At 41.3% G+C, this 17,242-nt stretch overlaps 1 protein-coding gene across 1 annotated transcript in view; it reads left to right on the top strand.

Annotated features, from left to right (window-relative positions):
* The window catches only part of MYO3B (myosin IIIB), a 357,238-nt gene that overhangs the window by 69,002 nt on the left and 270,994 nt on the right, over positions 1-17,242 (top strand). The window contains exon 8 of the mRNA XM_090041713.1: positions 5,153-5,218. Within this exon, the coding sequence (XP_089897839.1) occupies positions 5,153-5,218 (66 nt within the window). The remainder of the gene's footprint in view (positions 1-5,152; positions 5,219-17,242) is intronic.

Raw genomic sequence — 17,242 nt, 5'->3', positions numbered from 1 at the left:
TCTGTAGTGAGGGAACTTCAGAGCCAAATGGAGAGTTTCCAGGGGATCAGTGTTGCTGGCTGGGGGAAGCCACCATCACCAGACATGCAGGCATTGGTGAGGTGGCTGAAGGAGGGCATCAAGAAATGGCTTGATCCACGTGCTGGCTACCATCTGTGACCCAAGAGTGAAGGGCAGTGTATGCAGCAGCCAAAACCTGAATCGGTGGATGGATATGCTAGTGAAGAGAGTCAGGGAGGCAGAACAATGGAGGTGGGGGGGACATGGAAGAGCGGGATCCACTGTCTCATGCCAGCATGCCATCTACCATCCTCCACCACAGGTGCTGCCAATGTGGGCCAAGGTTATGGCTTCCATGATGGGGTCCATAGGCACCAGACTCCACCATCAGGCAGGTAGTGATCAGGCCTTCGTGGCTTCCTATCTCGCCAAGGACATGGAGCCACTGCTGTGTGACCCCTTGGCCTACTGGGCAAGCCACAGCCAGATGTGGCCAGATCTGGCCATGGTTGCCCAGGAACACCTGTCCTTGTCCACTGACCAGTGTTCCAAGCGAGAGGGTGTTCAACATTGCTGGTGATGTAGTGACACCCCACTGCACCTCCTTGGATTCTGGTTTGGTGGAGCAGCTTGTGTTTCTGAAAGTGAATCTCCCACTGCTGGGGTTCCCCAAGCTCCAGGTACAGACAAAGCTCTACTTTTACCTGCACTGCTACATCCCCCTTTCCCTCCACTCCAGCCTGTCCCTCACCCCCTGGCATCTCCATTTCCATTTTCAATGACTGGCTTTTTTGCCTGCACTGCATGCCAGCCTCTGGCTTCTCTGATATTTCTTCCATCCAGGAACAGAACACACACCAACTGCAGGTGCTTCCTCAGCCTGACGAAGGTTTTTTCAACCTGAAACCTTGCTAAGATATGTTTCTGTATCTATTCAGTAGGTCTACTAAAAGATACCAGATTAGATTGACCCAAAGAACCTTGTCTGCCAGTGCCATGTCCTCAGATCAATACCACTAGCACCTGCCCCCGGTCAGGTCACCAGAAGGAGGCAGGCCCCTGGGCACATCTAAGCCCCAGGGCTAGGGCTGGCAGGGAGACTTCTTTGGCAGTTGCTGGAGAAGAAGCTCCTGCAGGAAAGGAAAGACAGGCTCTGTGATAGTTTGGCTGCCTGAGATGCTGCTAGCACTACTGTGCTGTTCACTAAGTTATCACCTGTTGTTATTTAAAATGGTGGACTGGGTTGAGGCTGTAGGGGAGGAGGAGACCTCATTGGGGCACACTACTGTGTCATGCAGAGGTGCCAGCACCACTGAGGGTGTGCCTTAACACACACATAAAGTTACACATGTTATGAGTTTTGCTTGTCAGCAGCTTGAGGTGCAGTTTTCCAGAAACCCCTGCACCTATCTCCTTGAAACCTGGCAGGAATCATGGCCTCAGCAGAAGCTACTATGCCAGCAGTTTTCACCCTGCTGCACCTTAACACACACACGACATGAGTTTTGCTTGTCAGCAGCTTGTGAGGTGCAGTTTACCAGAAATGCATGCACTTATCTCCTTGAAACTTGGCAGACCTTGTGGCCTATCATGCATGGTGTTTTCACCCCCCTGTGAAAACATACTTACAAGTGACATGAATTTTCTTTCAAGATGTTGAGGTGCAGTTTTCCAGAAAACCCCCTGTACCCAGTAGACACAGATTGTTCTGGTTAGATTCCTGTTGAACCAAAGTACTGAGAGAAGTGCTAGATTTGGCTTTGGCCCAAGATATGATAATACACTGGCTCCTATGAGCAGTGTTTGATGCAGTCTAGTTAGTTCATGTGTGCAACTTTGGGGTTACAATTCAGTTTTTAATTAATTATTAGTTTCAAACTACAAAGAGTTGAGTATTTACAAAAGAAGTACAATTTCTTGCACATTTACTTATCCTTGGGCATTTATTATTGCCATGGGCCTACGATTAGTTCTGAATTCTTTTTGGATGGATACTCTTGATTATTTACATATGCTTGTATTTTTATTTTTTCTCTGTGCCAAAAACTCAGCAGTTGCCTTCAAGTTCATTCTGTCTGTCTGTAATGACATTGACTAATATACTGTCACATTGTGTGATCTTAGAAAAGGTGTCAACTGTACTTTTTCAAAGAATTCATTTTAATCAACTCTCTTTGCCTCAGGAAGTCAGACTTGCAAACATACAGGGTGGCAGATTCTTGTCCTATACATTGCATCATTCATAAAAAACTGGTTAGCTCTGTGAGGGTTACTGTGCATTCAAGGTCATGAGTACAGTGTTCAAGGCATCTACGTACTTATAAACTCATAAATCATTTCATACATGTTTGTATCATCATTTAGTATAATAAAATAAGAATCAGGAGATTTTTCTACTGTAGTAGATGTGCTGTTTGTAGGAAATTAGTTGTTTTTGCATGTTTACAAATATAACTATTTTCCTATTATCCCATAATCATCAGTTTACTTTATGGTAAATGCTGTTAATTTATTTCACAGACATATTCAGATGTTAGACTTTAAAAACAGTGTCTAACAGTCTGCAAAAAAAGTTTAGCAAAACCACATATTTCACAAATATTATCTAAACTTTTGTCAAATTGGTATTTCAGATTTGCAGTGAAATTCTAAGCTAACGTGGTTTCGTGGCAAACATTCTGCATGCAGTGCTAAATTTTATACCACACATATAAAAAATATACTTTATACCCAGATGCTGTTGTGATGGCTCCAATTATTAGAACCTGGATAGCCAGATAAACCACTGTTCCAATTATCTTTTATGGACTCTAAAGAGAAATAACCATAAGCTTACCTGATGTTGGTCACAGGAAGGAATCTCAAGGCCACTTGCAAAGTACAGTGAAGTGAGGCCTTTCTTTATCCACACTGTTAACCATTGTTTATTAGAGAGAGATTTTAAAGCTCTCTCTCTCTGATACAAGATTGGTTCTTAGTGAATCTTCTGAAATCACCTACTGTGCTTTGTATTCACATGCGTGGCCACAGAGTCTATGATGAATACGACGATAGGAATCTGGTTAATGGAAGACAAGACTGAAACATTATTGTCGTTGAAAATAACCCATCATGTTTTTTCCCACTCCTAATGGTAAATTTGATAAATGATGCACACCTCAAACATTCTAGATTTCTTTACTTCAGGAAAAAAATTACACTCTCTGAGTCTTCCACAACAAAAGAAAAAAAAATACTAACATACTCATCTCAGAAAACATGACAACTTGCAATGAAATGAGATGACTGCATTTGTTTGGAATAGATACAGTTGAATAAAAATGGTCCATTTATTACAAAGCCATGCTGTCTTTCTTTTTAATGGTTTTGTTTTGATTTTTGAGAATAATAATTGTTAAATGGAGTTACTATTTGAATGTACTTTTGTGAAAAATTCAAAGACTGCTAAATAGATCAGCACTAATTTACATTGTGTTTATTCTGCTTGCTCTTTGTTTTCCAGAATGTTTCCAAACCATGCCTTGTTGTGGTATGTGGCACTGAATTAAATGAGTGATTCATGATACAATACAGGCTATTCATGAGGATTTATGTATTAAATTAAGCTAAAGGGTATGACTGTTTCTGTCAGTTCAGTAACCTATGATCCTTTGCACAAAGGCAGCAGAGGCAACAAAGTGCAATTTATTATAAATTTATAAAAGACCTTTCTTAAGCTGACTTGAATATAGTTAAAAGCACAATAAGTTGCTTGAGGAAAGCTATGGAAGTTAAAGATAAAATGTGTATGTATATGTATTTTACCAAAGATGGGTCTTCATCTATGAAGTGTGAATCCGGAGCCCAATTTACCAAAGTCTGAGAAGATAAGGCCTTTCTTTCTTATATAAATCTGTCTTTAAAAGATTTAGGGGTACAAATTTATAGCCATACTGGTCTACAGGCAAAAGGAATCAGAACTCGTGCCAGAAGTGATAGTTATTGATTGGCATTATTGTATCAAGATCTAAACAACTTCTGTGTTCAGAGAGGTTTGAATTTGGTGTTCCAGTATGAACCCATATATAAATGTTTGTGTAATTTACTGTGGTATTCAATGAAGAAAGTAGTTATATGTCAACTAATATACAACAGCATATGTGCTACCTCTCAGATTCTAAGAGGTAAGTAGATTCTAAGACCTTCTTATAGAAGATCTTCTCACTACATAATGTAAGAAGATAGAGTATGCCACTATAAAATTGATATGCAATATTTTAATAAATTACAAACTCTTTATATAGAAATAATAACCTCTAAGTCAATGTGAAATTATGACTTAAAATTACCAACATTTATTGATGGTCTACCTAGAGTTCTTCATATTCAGGTGCCCATACTTCTCAAAATCATGGTCATAATCAATTCCCGAGTGTAGACCTTGAGGTCTGAACAGGAGTGAGGACTGGATTATCTTTCCATCCCAGAGGTGATTCTTTCAGAGTTGAGCTGAATGAACAGGAAATATAGGGAAGTTTGTATGTTCACTCTACCTCCTGTACTTAAAATAAAAATGAAAAGTTGATGAAGAGAGAGGGGGAATCATCAACAAAGGAAAATCAAAGTACCATAAACGCTGAGTTATCCGGCACTTTACAAGCTGGCATGCTCTGTTAACTGGCATGCCGGCTTGTAAGGGCTTGTAAGGGAAAGTGAAACCAGAAGTGCCTGCTGTGGCACTTCCAGTTTTGCAGAGCCCCCACGGCCCAGGAGAAAGCAGCCTACGCTGCCAAGCCTCCACGACCGGGGGCATAGCAGCCTGCATGAGTCTGTCCTCCCTGTCCCTTGGTGCCTGCAGGAGGGCTGGCAATGCAGCGGGAGGGGCAGTGACACCCCAGACCCGGTGGGACAGGTGGTGGCCCGAACAGGCAAAGACAGGAATTCAGGTTGCTCAGTTATCTGGCATTTTTTGTTACCCGGCTCCCTCCATTCCCCATGGGTGATGGATAACAAAGCTTTTATTGTAAATAGATTTTATGACCATTCCATGCTGTGTTAAAATTTTCTCCATAATAGAACTAGTTTCTTTTTTGTTGAGGATCCATGAGATAATTATAACAACACTATGATTTAGGTGAAACATTTAAAAACTGAAACTGTTTATATTTTTCAGAAATCCTCCTCCTACTTTACTACATCCTGACAAGTGGTGCAGAGGATTCAACCACTTCATTTCACAGTGAGTTTTCCTTCTTTTGAAAAATTGCTTACTTAGCAATGCCTTTCATAGATATATAGAACCCTGAAATTGGAATTTACTTGGTCCAGAGAGTTATTTTGCTTACAGAAGGTTTTTCACTGAAGTTTCATCTGATAGTTGAAGAACCTTCTGCAAGTTTTAAAAATTCTATAGCTCAGTTTAATCTATATGTGACAGGGGGCTATCCTGGAGCCAGGTCTCAACTTCAGTTCACCCACCTGCCTAAGTGCGGCAGTCCGCCTAGTCTTGCCTGCCATGTGTTTGCTGGTATAATATGTGAAAGACTGCCCATTTTAATGCCCTGGTGCCAGGGGGCAGTGTACATAACTCTGACCTCCCCTTATTGTGTGCCATGCCTTGCCAGTAGTATCCATAGGTTGATAATGGCTCCAGCTCCACAGTGGGCACCATAACATTTTGATCTGGATCCCAACTAGACCCCTCCCAATCAGGCAGTCTGCTGTGCCCTCATTCTGGGCTGCCAGACTCACTGCACTCTTCTCCCTCTCAGCAGTGGCCCCCTCTCTGGGACCTTTGGCCACACAGGTCAGCTTTGCCTCTAGGCCAGTTGGTACCCCAGCCCTCCTGCCTCTGGGCATCCATCATGAAGGTCACTCTGGCCCTTTTGACCCTCTGGTCCTGGCCCCAGCGTTGACCAGTTGAGGGTACCTCAGGTCAGCCTTCTGAATAGCTAGCCCACTCCCTCTTGTCCACATTCTCGGGTCTCTCCCAACAACACTAGGCCTTACACCGCATGGGCCTCAGGTCTCTGATAGTCATGCTTGGATCCCCAAAACTGTCCCTAGGTCTGGGTCACCCACCAGGATGTGGAGGCTGGGGTTTAAGGTGCCCCTACCTGGCAACTGGCTTGGAATTTCTGGGGGACTGTCCTGCCATAGCCAGCCCCACCAGACCACCCTTCCCCGGCAGGGTGCCATTTTTGGTTTTACTCAGGATCAAGCAGGCCTATCTGCCTAGTCTAGTTCCCTCATTAGGGCTCCCAGATGGTGAACTGGGGCTCTCTCTCTCTCTCCTTGGGCCCATCTCTAACTCTGACCTCATTCGGAGTTCATAGCAGCCTGCTTGCTGGCTGACCCCTACCCTCTTTGGCTGTGATATTCCTCCCCCCCCCCCCCCAAATTGAAGGGTCCTTCAGTCCTTGTGGGCTCTGGCCCTACTCCCAGTCCAGTCAGGGTGCCAGATAGCTTGTCATGGCCCTGACCTGCCCCTTGCATTGAGCTTATTTGCCCTTAAACCATCTGACCCTGGCCCTCTTGCATTGACCAGTGTGAGGGATCAGAAAGTCAACTGACGCCCATACTCCAGAGGGGTCCCTCCTGAGTCAAACCATAGAGCCTTCACCCTAATCTGGGTTGGCCTAGTGCTCCCACAATGTTGCCTGAGACCTAGGTCAACTGAGCTCCCCTGAACCCTGGCTTTACCCCTGCCAGCTCTACTCCAGGGCTTGCCTGGTACCTTTGTAGGCCATGCCTAGGCTAGGCCTTCTTCTTAATAGGCTAGGCCTTCTTCTTAATACATCCTAGCCTTCTTCCTGAGGCTCAGGACCCTGCTGGACCCTCTAGGAACCTACTACCACCCACATAGTTCCTTCATTATCTCCAAGGTTTTGTGAGCAGCAGCTCAGCCAGATGGGTTCTGGCTCCTACCTTGGGGGTCTTTAAGAGGAGGCTAGGTGTCAAACGACACCTTGCTGGGGTCGTTTGACAGTACTGGGGCCATGGCAGTACTCTTTCCTGCCATGGCAGGGGGTCGGACTTGATGATCTGCTCAGGTCCCTTCTGACCCTACAAACTGTGAAACTATGTTGCCCCTTCGGCTGCAGCCACAGACTGCTGATTCAGCCCTGTGGGCCTGAATCTAAAATGGCTGCCTCATCAGAGCTGGCCTGCACCTGCCAGCTGCCTGCTTTCAGCCTTAAAGTGTCAGCCATCCAAAGATGTAATACCACACTACATTCATGTGATTTGCTTTACATGTGAACCATGGATTACATAATTAATTAGCTTCTTGACTTCTGATGTATCTGGGGCAAATCTATTAACTTGTCATATTTTCTTGATGGCTTTGTGAGATAAAGTGTAGTGGCCCATGTTGTTGAAGCATAGAAGCCACCTTTAGCCTCTCTTGGCAGGAAAGGTAAAATCAAAGTGAATGGTGGGCAATTAAAAATAATAATTCCTTATTTTAGACAATAATAATTCCTTATTTTAGAAAATCATCTACTTTTTCCATCCTGCCTTGGATACTACTCAGAAACCACATACATGTCCTGTCCTGTCATGTCATATGCTACTGATAGATCTTCAATTGGGGAGGGGTGGGAGGTGCTGATAAACCCAACTCATGCTTTGTTTGTTAGTATAAAATTGTTACTAACAGTAATAACTGTTACTACCATCAGATTCAAAGCACTTATAACAGCTTCTTTGAATAAGCAAAATATATTGCACATGTCCTTAGGACTTAATTTTGTACTATGCACTAAACTAGATAATATGATCACAGCATTATCCAACTCTCACTGATTCAACACAATTCAAGATGCTTAATGATTTAAAATTTCTTGTTTCCATTGGTTCAGCTCCACTTAGACTTTTCACCTTGCCTTTGAAAACCTGGATAGGTTCATTTTGAAGCTGTGCCATGAATAATATACGCAGATTTTTTTTTGAATGAGCAGTGTCACAGGAATTAAGGCAGAAACTGGCCTTTTGGAGTTACACTCATTGTAGGAAGCATTGAGAGTTAGGGTGGTAAGATATAATGTAGTGGCTGACCAATGGAAAATAAAAGTCCTACTAATTTAGAAAGCTAAATAAGTTTTTTCTTAGCTTAAGTAGCAGAAACTTGTGTTTTGGAGCAGATAGATCTGAGTTCTCTATCTCTATCCTGCATATATCTGTATGTATTTTGTTAACATTATAGTATATATTATGATCTAAACTGTGGATGATAATATATTACAAATGGTAAGGGATTTCTTCCAACCGACACTGGATGTTGATTGGATTTTAGCAACTACTGATAGAAAGCCTCTAAAATGGGAGAGTTGATACTTATGGCTGGCAACCAATACACCAATTTGGTGAATACAATGAAGTGTTTTACTTAAACTATGCTAAGGTGAGGCAAATGGTAAACATGAGGATAATGTTAATAACCTAAAAGCATCATGCACTCTTCTGCACTTGCTTCTTGGTGCCATCATTCTTGGAAATCCCCAGTTGTTGTATGATTGGGAACAGTGCAACAAATGACGTTTAACATTTCCTGACATTTTTCAATCTTTTAATTCATTTTGAACACTAAAAGCCAATAGGGTATAAATGACTATTCATAGGAGTCAGGGTTTAACATGTTGTGTTATACTTGCCTTTTGGCTTCTTTTGATATCTTGAAATGATATATTTTTTGTCTAATCAGTCTTATTTTTTTATAGTAGCTGCTTCTCCAATTTCAAATATGCTGTGCCTTTTTAATAGTTGAAATACACATCGAAAAAGGAAGTGTATTGCTAATCTGTGTTTAATCATGAATTATATCTGAAGAAAGGCAACAATTGTAATAAATTTGCTAATGCTATGGCTGCAAGAGGGAAAATGTTGGCATGGAATTCACTTCCATGTTATGTTTCTTCATTTTTCTGCCCTTGTTTTTTATATCATTTATGGTGCTAAGGTAATGAAACATTTTTTGAAGGCTCGGATTTACATTAGTAAATTTTCATTTTTTAAAAATAACATAAACATCAGACAGTGAATGGCAGTGAACCTTATAGCCATTAGGGATAATTGACTCATTTATAAGCATTAGTTATACATTTGTCAATGCCCGACTTGTGACAGCTTAGTTATGATAAATTAAAAGCAATGATTGTATAAATTCCATACTGCCTTTTATCCATATGTTAGGACCTTGCCTGATGTTTCTGTCACACTTGTGATGAGTGGTTGGCTTTGCAGTAATTTCATTATCTACCTCCTTCATGATGGCTAACATTATTTGCATAACAAGCTTATCTGGTTCAAGTTGTGGTCCAGACCTGTGTATTGACACAGAATGGAGCTTGCAGCTTCAGCTGCGCATACCTTGGACTTCAGTTCTGTTGACACAATGATTTCATCCTTGCCACTGTAGCTTTCTTTTCATATTTCTGTGCCTTGTTCATGAATTGCCTTCTTGTCTGAGAGGCTTTTGTATTACAGACACACACACATAATACAGTAGTTTCCAAATTTTCTAGCTAGAAACTCCAGTGCAGTTTCTTATGTAGCCCTGAACAATTAAATATAATAAACATAAATTACTTGTGTTAAGGTGAAATCCACAGATACTAGTTAAACTGGAATATTGATTTCTTAAATTATGTCTTTACTGCCAAAAAGGCCTGTTTTTACAGTAATATAATTATCACAAATTAGCTGTCTCACTGTAAAATCCTAGGGGAGTCTGGACCTAGGTACTTTTTAGCTCAGCATAGCTAGGTGAGGTCATCATTGTATTCCCTCCCACGATTGACCTTAACTAGCTACAGTGAAGAAATAGTTTTAGTCAAACCATTTTAGATAGCTGTCTGATTTGATGTCTATTGTCCATTTATACAAAGTATACATACTTTTATATTGGTCTGTAAAATTGCAGGTGTACCTTTTTATCTCTACTGCTATAAATGTCTATGAAGAACCTGGCTAATTAGCTAAGAATGTAAGAGAGAGGATTGCTTGTTGTTTATTTAAACATACATATTAGTGGGGTGAAACATTTCCTTACCAACAGCTGCATCAGCTGGTGGTTGAAAGGTGACTAAAAATGAAAGACATTTACCTATGCTTATTCCATGTTTATTCATACCTTATGTATAAAAAGTCTGTCATATGCTGGAAAAGTTTATGTGAGTAAGCATTTTATTTTGTAGTTAAAACATTAATGCCATTTCTGTCCTCTTAGTATAATTTATGTCCACTATTCACAAATACAGTGTTTCAGAATTGATCATAGAATCATAGAAATTAAGGGCTGGAAGGGACTTCAAAAGATCATCGTGTCCAACTCTCCTGCTCTGGGCAGGAAATAATGTAGGTTACATGCAAAATGAGTAAAATAACAAATCAGCTAAATAATTGATATGCTACAAATAATATACTTGGCATTTTATGCCTTAGAGGGTGTCTAGTAGTGGCAACAAGAGTTAATGTGTTCCTGGAGCAGAATGATACAATAACCTTTATTTACATTACATCACAAAATGGTAATTTTAATTAAAATGAGCAGTTGTGTCTCTAGGGGCAGACACTTCCCTTTTACATTTATTTAGCCAATGATTAGCTATTATGGCTTTTTGAATTAATTAGTCTCCTTCAAGCTGAAGAGAATTAAAGTATTAAGAAATCCGGGGAGCTGTAAGCTTCAAATGTGAAATCACTGGATTGAGGGTCACAAAAAATCATCACAATAACATAATCTTTATTCTTTCCACAACTGGTTATAAATATGATGCAAACGTGATTACCTAACTTGGCAAACTTATATTTTTACATCAGTTTTCATATAAAATGTGATCATAGCTGTCATCTCCAGATGGACTATTATACTGATGAATAGAGTCTCAGAGCCCTGTTTAGCTTTCACTTATATCTCATATATGATCTCACTTCTGTAAGAATTTTTCAGTCTAAACAAAACTGTTTAGTGATATTCAGAGTGTGTTTCTTCCAGAAAGACTATTTACCATGTTCTTTCACTTAGGTTGTGATGTGTGTTGGATTTGAGAAAACTGCCAAGTTATATAGTGGGTGCATGTACATGTGCAATTAGTGTGGAACAATAAAATCCAGCTCAGATTGAGCCATAGTTTGTCTCCTGGGCACAGCATTTACATGTGCACCCAGTACTGTGGCAGACTGAGCCAGGAAGAGCAGCCCTGGGCTGGTGGGAAACCTGGGGGATCAGCCTCGAGCTCCATGTAGCAGCATTGGGCACTGGAGGAGCTGGCTGGGGCATGAGGGTGCTACAGTGCAAGGCTAGCTGGCAGGCAGCTCATGCACTGTAGCATCCTCATGACCTAGACAGCCACCCTACATGTGTGTTTCAGTGTACTTAATGACTCTGTCATGAGAAGGTAGCATCTGGGACAAGTACAATCCTATGGCAGAGTCAATAAGTGCCAGACAGTACTATCCTATGATAGAGTTAATTTACTGTGCACTAATATGGGCGCACATGTAGATGGTGACACTTTACTATGGAACTAATCAGTCAACTCCACAGTAAAACACATGTAGATGCACCCAGTGTGTAGGAGGGCAGAGGGCTCTGCAAATGTCAAAAAGAGACAGCGCTAGCATAACTAAGGCAGGATGTCTGGGGCAGCAGCCCTAGGTGCAGACATAGAGGGAGTGGAATAACAACAGTTGCTGGTGCTACCAGCTAGCCATACCATCTGGGGTAGATCCAGGGAGGAGCAGTTGCACACCCATTTTGATTCTTGGCCCAGCCTCATTTTAAAACCAATTGCTTGGCAGTGGAATCAGCATTTCTTCTCCGAAAGCAGTGAGGAGCTGCTGGACTTCATGGCTCATTATAATCTACCTGATTCCTTATAAACTCTTCATGCCACAGGTCTTAACTACTCTTGCCCGACTTTTTAAAGATCTTGATGTTCACTAATCAAGCTATCCTTTCTTCTGTAATTTTGCTGTCTGGTAGCTGCTTCTGGTAGCTCCTAATTCATAGCCCTGCAAACTGTTTTAATTCTAGCTAAAAACATTAACTCAGGCATGAAAATAGTAACTCAGGTGAATATTAACTCAAGTGTAGGAATAACTTCCAGTGTACCATTTTGAGTACTATCAAGATGCTACCAAATTTTGTTTTATGAATCTAAAAAAAAAAATGTATACTTAACTCTAATAGCTACGGGACTGAGACAACAGCTTTTGATTCTTGTTACCTAGTTTGTTATGTTTTTATATATCAAATTAATGCACATTCAAATAAGCTTATATTAGTTTTTGTTTCAGCCTTAAAGTGAACAAAATTGCCCTGGGTTACTAGCTTATTCGTGAAGTTTCTAGTTTCTTTTGAACCAGAAAAAATATGCCTTGTTTCATATGTGATACCCCCAGTACCACAACCTGTCCCCTTTCAAAATCTTAAATCTGCCCATGAATACCACAGACACAAATAACCGGGAGCCATCACTGCCCCATGCATCACCTTTGCCCTGGGTGCCAAGCTCCCTGTTAGTAATGATAGATGAGCAAGAGTAGGAGCAAATGAGTTAAGTTATTCTTATTCTCTGTTTCACTGTTCTCTGAAATCTTAGAAGACCTAGAGGCATACACATTTTATGAACCCTATGTGGAGCTGCTAAGATTGTGTATCACCCACCTTTCAGTATTACAGAAGTCATATTTCAAAAGATGAGCTGCTTTCAGGGTGGTAGGAAATAAAGAACATTCGTTGTAGATGTCTGTTTCCATCTTTCCACTGAAGAAACATGTGAAGAAAATAAAGAGATTTTCAAAGATCACTAAGGATGGGAGTGCTGTGATTTCATGGGCCTCCTGTTTTATGGGGCTCACCTTTCTGTAGTGAAAAAAGCATGGTGTGAACAGTGTACCAAGGGTTGTGGATGATCAATGGCAGAGAAAAAGTATTTTAAGGCAGCATGGGGAATACTGAGTGAAGAGAAAGAGCATATGTTAGTCAACAAATGAAGTAAAAGAATTGCCTGGTTGGGCATCGTTTTTTATATAGCCTCTTATATGTCCTCTCCAGTATATTACACAGATTATCCATGCACTTTTGTGCCACATTATTTATATAGATTTCCTTTCTTTTGCCCTCACAAATGTTTTTTATTCATCAGACATTAGAGACTGCATGGAAAATTCCTTCATGATGCCCTGACAGTATTCCATGCCCTCTTCATATTTTACTATACATGATACAAGTCTTTTCTTTAGAAGGATTTCAGCAGAAATGAAAAACATAGTGTCTTCAGGTACTTGTACACATGAAGATGCCATGTTGTACATGTGATGAAAATTTCCCTTTGTGTGGCTTAATGGTATCACACATTAAGTGTATGCAAGTTTTGGGGGTTTAAAATGAGTTTACATTGTTGCAAAGAAAGCAACATCCCAATGTAGTGTAGTTTGCAACATTGCAAGTTGGAATGTTGCAGGTATTAATCAGCTCACCTCCCTGCTGCAGAAGAGGTGGGGCAGGCTTTGCAGAAAAAAAGGATTGGGCCCCTCGCCACTTCTGCTTTCACCAGGCTTCTGCAGCTGGCAGAAAACCTGAGTCCACCTGGGAATGGGCTGGTTTGCCTTGGGGCAGCAGGAGGGTGGCTGGGTGTGCTGATGGCCAGAGAAGGTGGCAGGACAGTGCACAGGGTGCAGGGCTGCCCAGGCAGGCTGCTAGGTTCTCCAAGCCTGCCTGGGCTTCCAGTACCCTGTGCACTGTCCCTGCTGCCTTCTCTGGCTGCCTACATACCCAGCTGCCCTCCTGCCACCTCCCCATGTTGCCCCAGGGGCAGTCCAGCCCATTTCCAGGCAGCCCCAGGTGTCCTGCTAGCCACAGGAGCCTGTTGAAGGCAGAAGTGGTGAGGAGCCTGATCCTTTTTTTTTGTAGATCCTGCCCACCTCTCCCATGGCTGGGGTGGGGGGGTGAGCTTACTGATTAATGGCACAGATTAATGGCCCTCTGGCCATGGGAGAGGTGGGCAGATTCTGCCCAAAAAAAAGGATTGGGCCCCTCACTGCTTCTGCCTTCAGCAGGCACCTGCAGCTACCAGGACAATAACGTATATACAATGAGAGAAAATAAATCTCACAATTTCAATTAAAAACTTGCTGTTTCAATTTAGGGGCATAAAATGCAATCCTGGACTAAAACCCTGTTACATATACAACCACCCTCTTTCTTTCGTAGTTTTGTTTTCAGTCATCCTCAAATGGACAGGCTCTAACACTACCAACATAGATTATAGATGATCCACTTTGTGTACACTGTAGGTTTTTGAAAGCATGAAAGAAAAACTAACTATAAAAGTGATAGTACAAGTAGTAATGGTTTTAAATTGTAAAGAAATATGAATTAATAAAGTCAGAACATCCTGCCTGATACATTGCAACCTCCCCTTTGCACTGCACTGGCAATGAGAGAGGCATGTATAATAATGCCGAACTAATTAGTAGATCATGAAATCCTCTTTACAGGAGGCAAGTATCATTATCCCCAGATGGAGAAACTGAGACAAGGATGGAAGGGACTGGCCCAAAGCTGCAGCGGCAGAGCGGGGAATGGAATACAAGTTTCAGGAATCCAGGAGTGCCAAGCCTATGGCCCGTGGAGCTCCCAAAAGGGCTCAGAATTCAGGGGCATAATAAGAAGTGGGTTGGACCTACCTTCAAAATTTGGGGATTGAAGCCCTACTGGGGAGGGGAGGGAAGGGGAGGGAAGGATGCCTGCATTAACTCCTGTGGCAGTGGTAGCAGCCACCACTCCTGCTACAGCTGTGTCTAAATCTGGCCCAAGGGGAGTCCCATGGTCTGAATCTGGCCCACAAAAATGGCTCATTTTGTTACCCTTGCACTATACCATGCTGCCTCTTAGTCTGGGGTAATCTCAACAGAGATGCAAGAGAGTCATGTTTGGCCTGTACCCATAAGAGGAATAGTGTTAAATTCTGGTGATACCCAGGTAGCATAGGGGCTATCTGGGAAATAGCCAAATATTGAGAGATTAGAGTTCTTAAATACTGAGGAATTAGAAAATATAAGCATGCAGTTCTTCCAGAATTGGGAGCAGAGCTTTTACTATTAGGAAATATTTCCTAATTATAAATTGGCACAATAATGTATAGTTCTGTGTGTGTATTCCTAATTGCTAAGCAAGTATGACTGATCTCCGTGAGCTAAAATTTCACATCTGTTGAATTTCCCCCTAGAAGACAAAGGTAAAAGAGGCCTTCCCAGAAAAATGGAAAAAGCACTTATGGAAGCACCTTCCCTTCTGATGAAAAACTCATATTCACATTCAGAATATGGTTTCTTTGCAGCTACTCTAGTGTCCTATATGCATTATCTGGCATGAATCACACATGTGTCACGGTGACTTGGGGCACTGGATGTCATAAAGTGAACACATTTCGGGACTACTTAACTGAGACTTAAGGCGATCTTGCAACTGAAGTCCATCAGTAGAATGAGCAACCGATTTTATAATAGAGCTTTGCCAGCCAGTTCTGGCCATTATTCTGTGGGGCAGGTTGATGACATTTAGTAGATATTGTCCCCAATAGAAGAAAAGGTTAGTCCTGACTTTACTGCATAGCAGATGATAATCACAAGGGATGTTATGTGAGATTTTTCCAAAGCATCCTATTGTGCTATAACTTGGCTTCTATTGTCAATGACAATCCCAGTAGATTTTAAAGAGAGCAGAGTTAGGCCATCCCCAAATGTTGTAGATCAGGTAAAGCCTTTTCTATACCTTACTTTGAAATTTCAGTGTGACCCAGCTCATTGTTGCTTTCAAATACATATATTTTTAATTGGATGTCATGATGATTGGTGCTAAAAATCCAGCTGAAAGATGATTTATTAAGAAAACAGGTGTCAGTGACATTTTAGTATTAGTGTATGTCTTTCATTGTTAGGCAAGATTAGTAATTTATAGTATTTTCTACCAAGAGGCAGATCAATACAGATATATATATGTGTTCCGTGCAATGGAATTTATATTAACGTACATGGTAATTGACTGTTGTGTCATAAATTCAGTCCTTCCTCCCCATATCTGATTGTAGCAGAGAGAACAGTAAAATGTGTTATTTATCATGTTGTTCTCATTTGAGGCACAAGACCTATTTAACCTATTACCTTCAGTCACAGAGTGTGCTTTTTACTAAAGGGACAGCTATATGCAGGTCTGTAGATAACACTCTGTATATCCTGTATGTCCTGTTGAATCAGGACAGAAAGCAGAAATGCTGTAGGCAAAGCTGCCACTGTTTTTCTTTCATATTTCAAATGGGAGTAACCTGCAGTAGTGGGGGATGGGCAGGATTGGGAAGAGGAGGCTGGGAGGCCTCAGAGAAACAGACCCATCATTGGACCATTATTACAAATGTAATTCATGATGCAACTGTTCCCTTCCACCTGCCTGCTACATGTGACTGACCAGCATCTGCCAGAGCTCCCTGTAACACAGAGACAAGAAGGGGCAGTTAGAGAAGCAGATGCTGTGTATGTGTGTTTGTGCATGTATATGGAGAAGGAGAGCAGGGGATAGAAAGTTTTAACCATTCAGAAATTTTCTCAAGCAGTTTTCTTTTCATTTCCAGGTTCTGATTTGTTTTGCTCCCTTCCCTGCAGTGTTGGTGAAATAGTTGACTTAATCGGAATAAATGAGAATCAGAACTGTCTTTAAGAATTTCTTCTTTTCTGAAAGGTTTGGAATGTGTCAGTGGAGATTCTGAACTGAGGCACGGGGCACTGTGCTGCAAAATATCAGTCAGCCAATGCTAAGTGGGGTTTTGACACCTCATCTTAAGAAAAAACAAAACTATTTTTATATGGATGTAGGTCTCATAAAAAATGGCTGGATCGATAGCAGTGGAGAATGGAGTGTCTTTTATTTCCACAAAACACACCTTACTCATTATTTATTTATTATAATGACTGTATTGCTAAGAGGTCTTTTGTACAGCCTAGAAAGCAGGGTCCCAATGCATTAGGTGCTGTACAAACACAGAATTACAAGATGGTTCCTGTTCTAAACAGTATGCAGTATGTTTACAGAGGAAAACAGGTAGGTAGAAAGCATGGAAGAAGAGCACAAGGAAATGGCAAGATGATATTTCTCTTCATGAAATAAAGTGATTACAGTAATCCAGCTGCCTTAGATTCATCAATTCATAGATTCATGACTCAGTAGGTCATCGAGTCTGATCCCGTAGGCCGGAAAGAGCGT

The sequence above is a fragment of the Crocodylus siamensis genome, chromosome 4 (genome assembly GCF_052110815.1).
Source record: "Crocodylus siamensis isolate JL-2025a chromosome 4, ASM5211081v1, whole genome shotgun sequence".
Classification (NCBI taxonomy): domain Eukaryota; kingdom Metazoa; phylum Chordata; order Crocodylia; family Crocodylidae; genus Crocodylus; species Crocodylus siamensis.
Note: the sequence above shows the minus strand (reverse complement) of the source record. Positions and strands in the feature narration are given on the sequence as shown.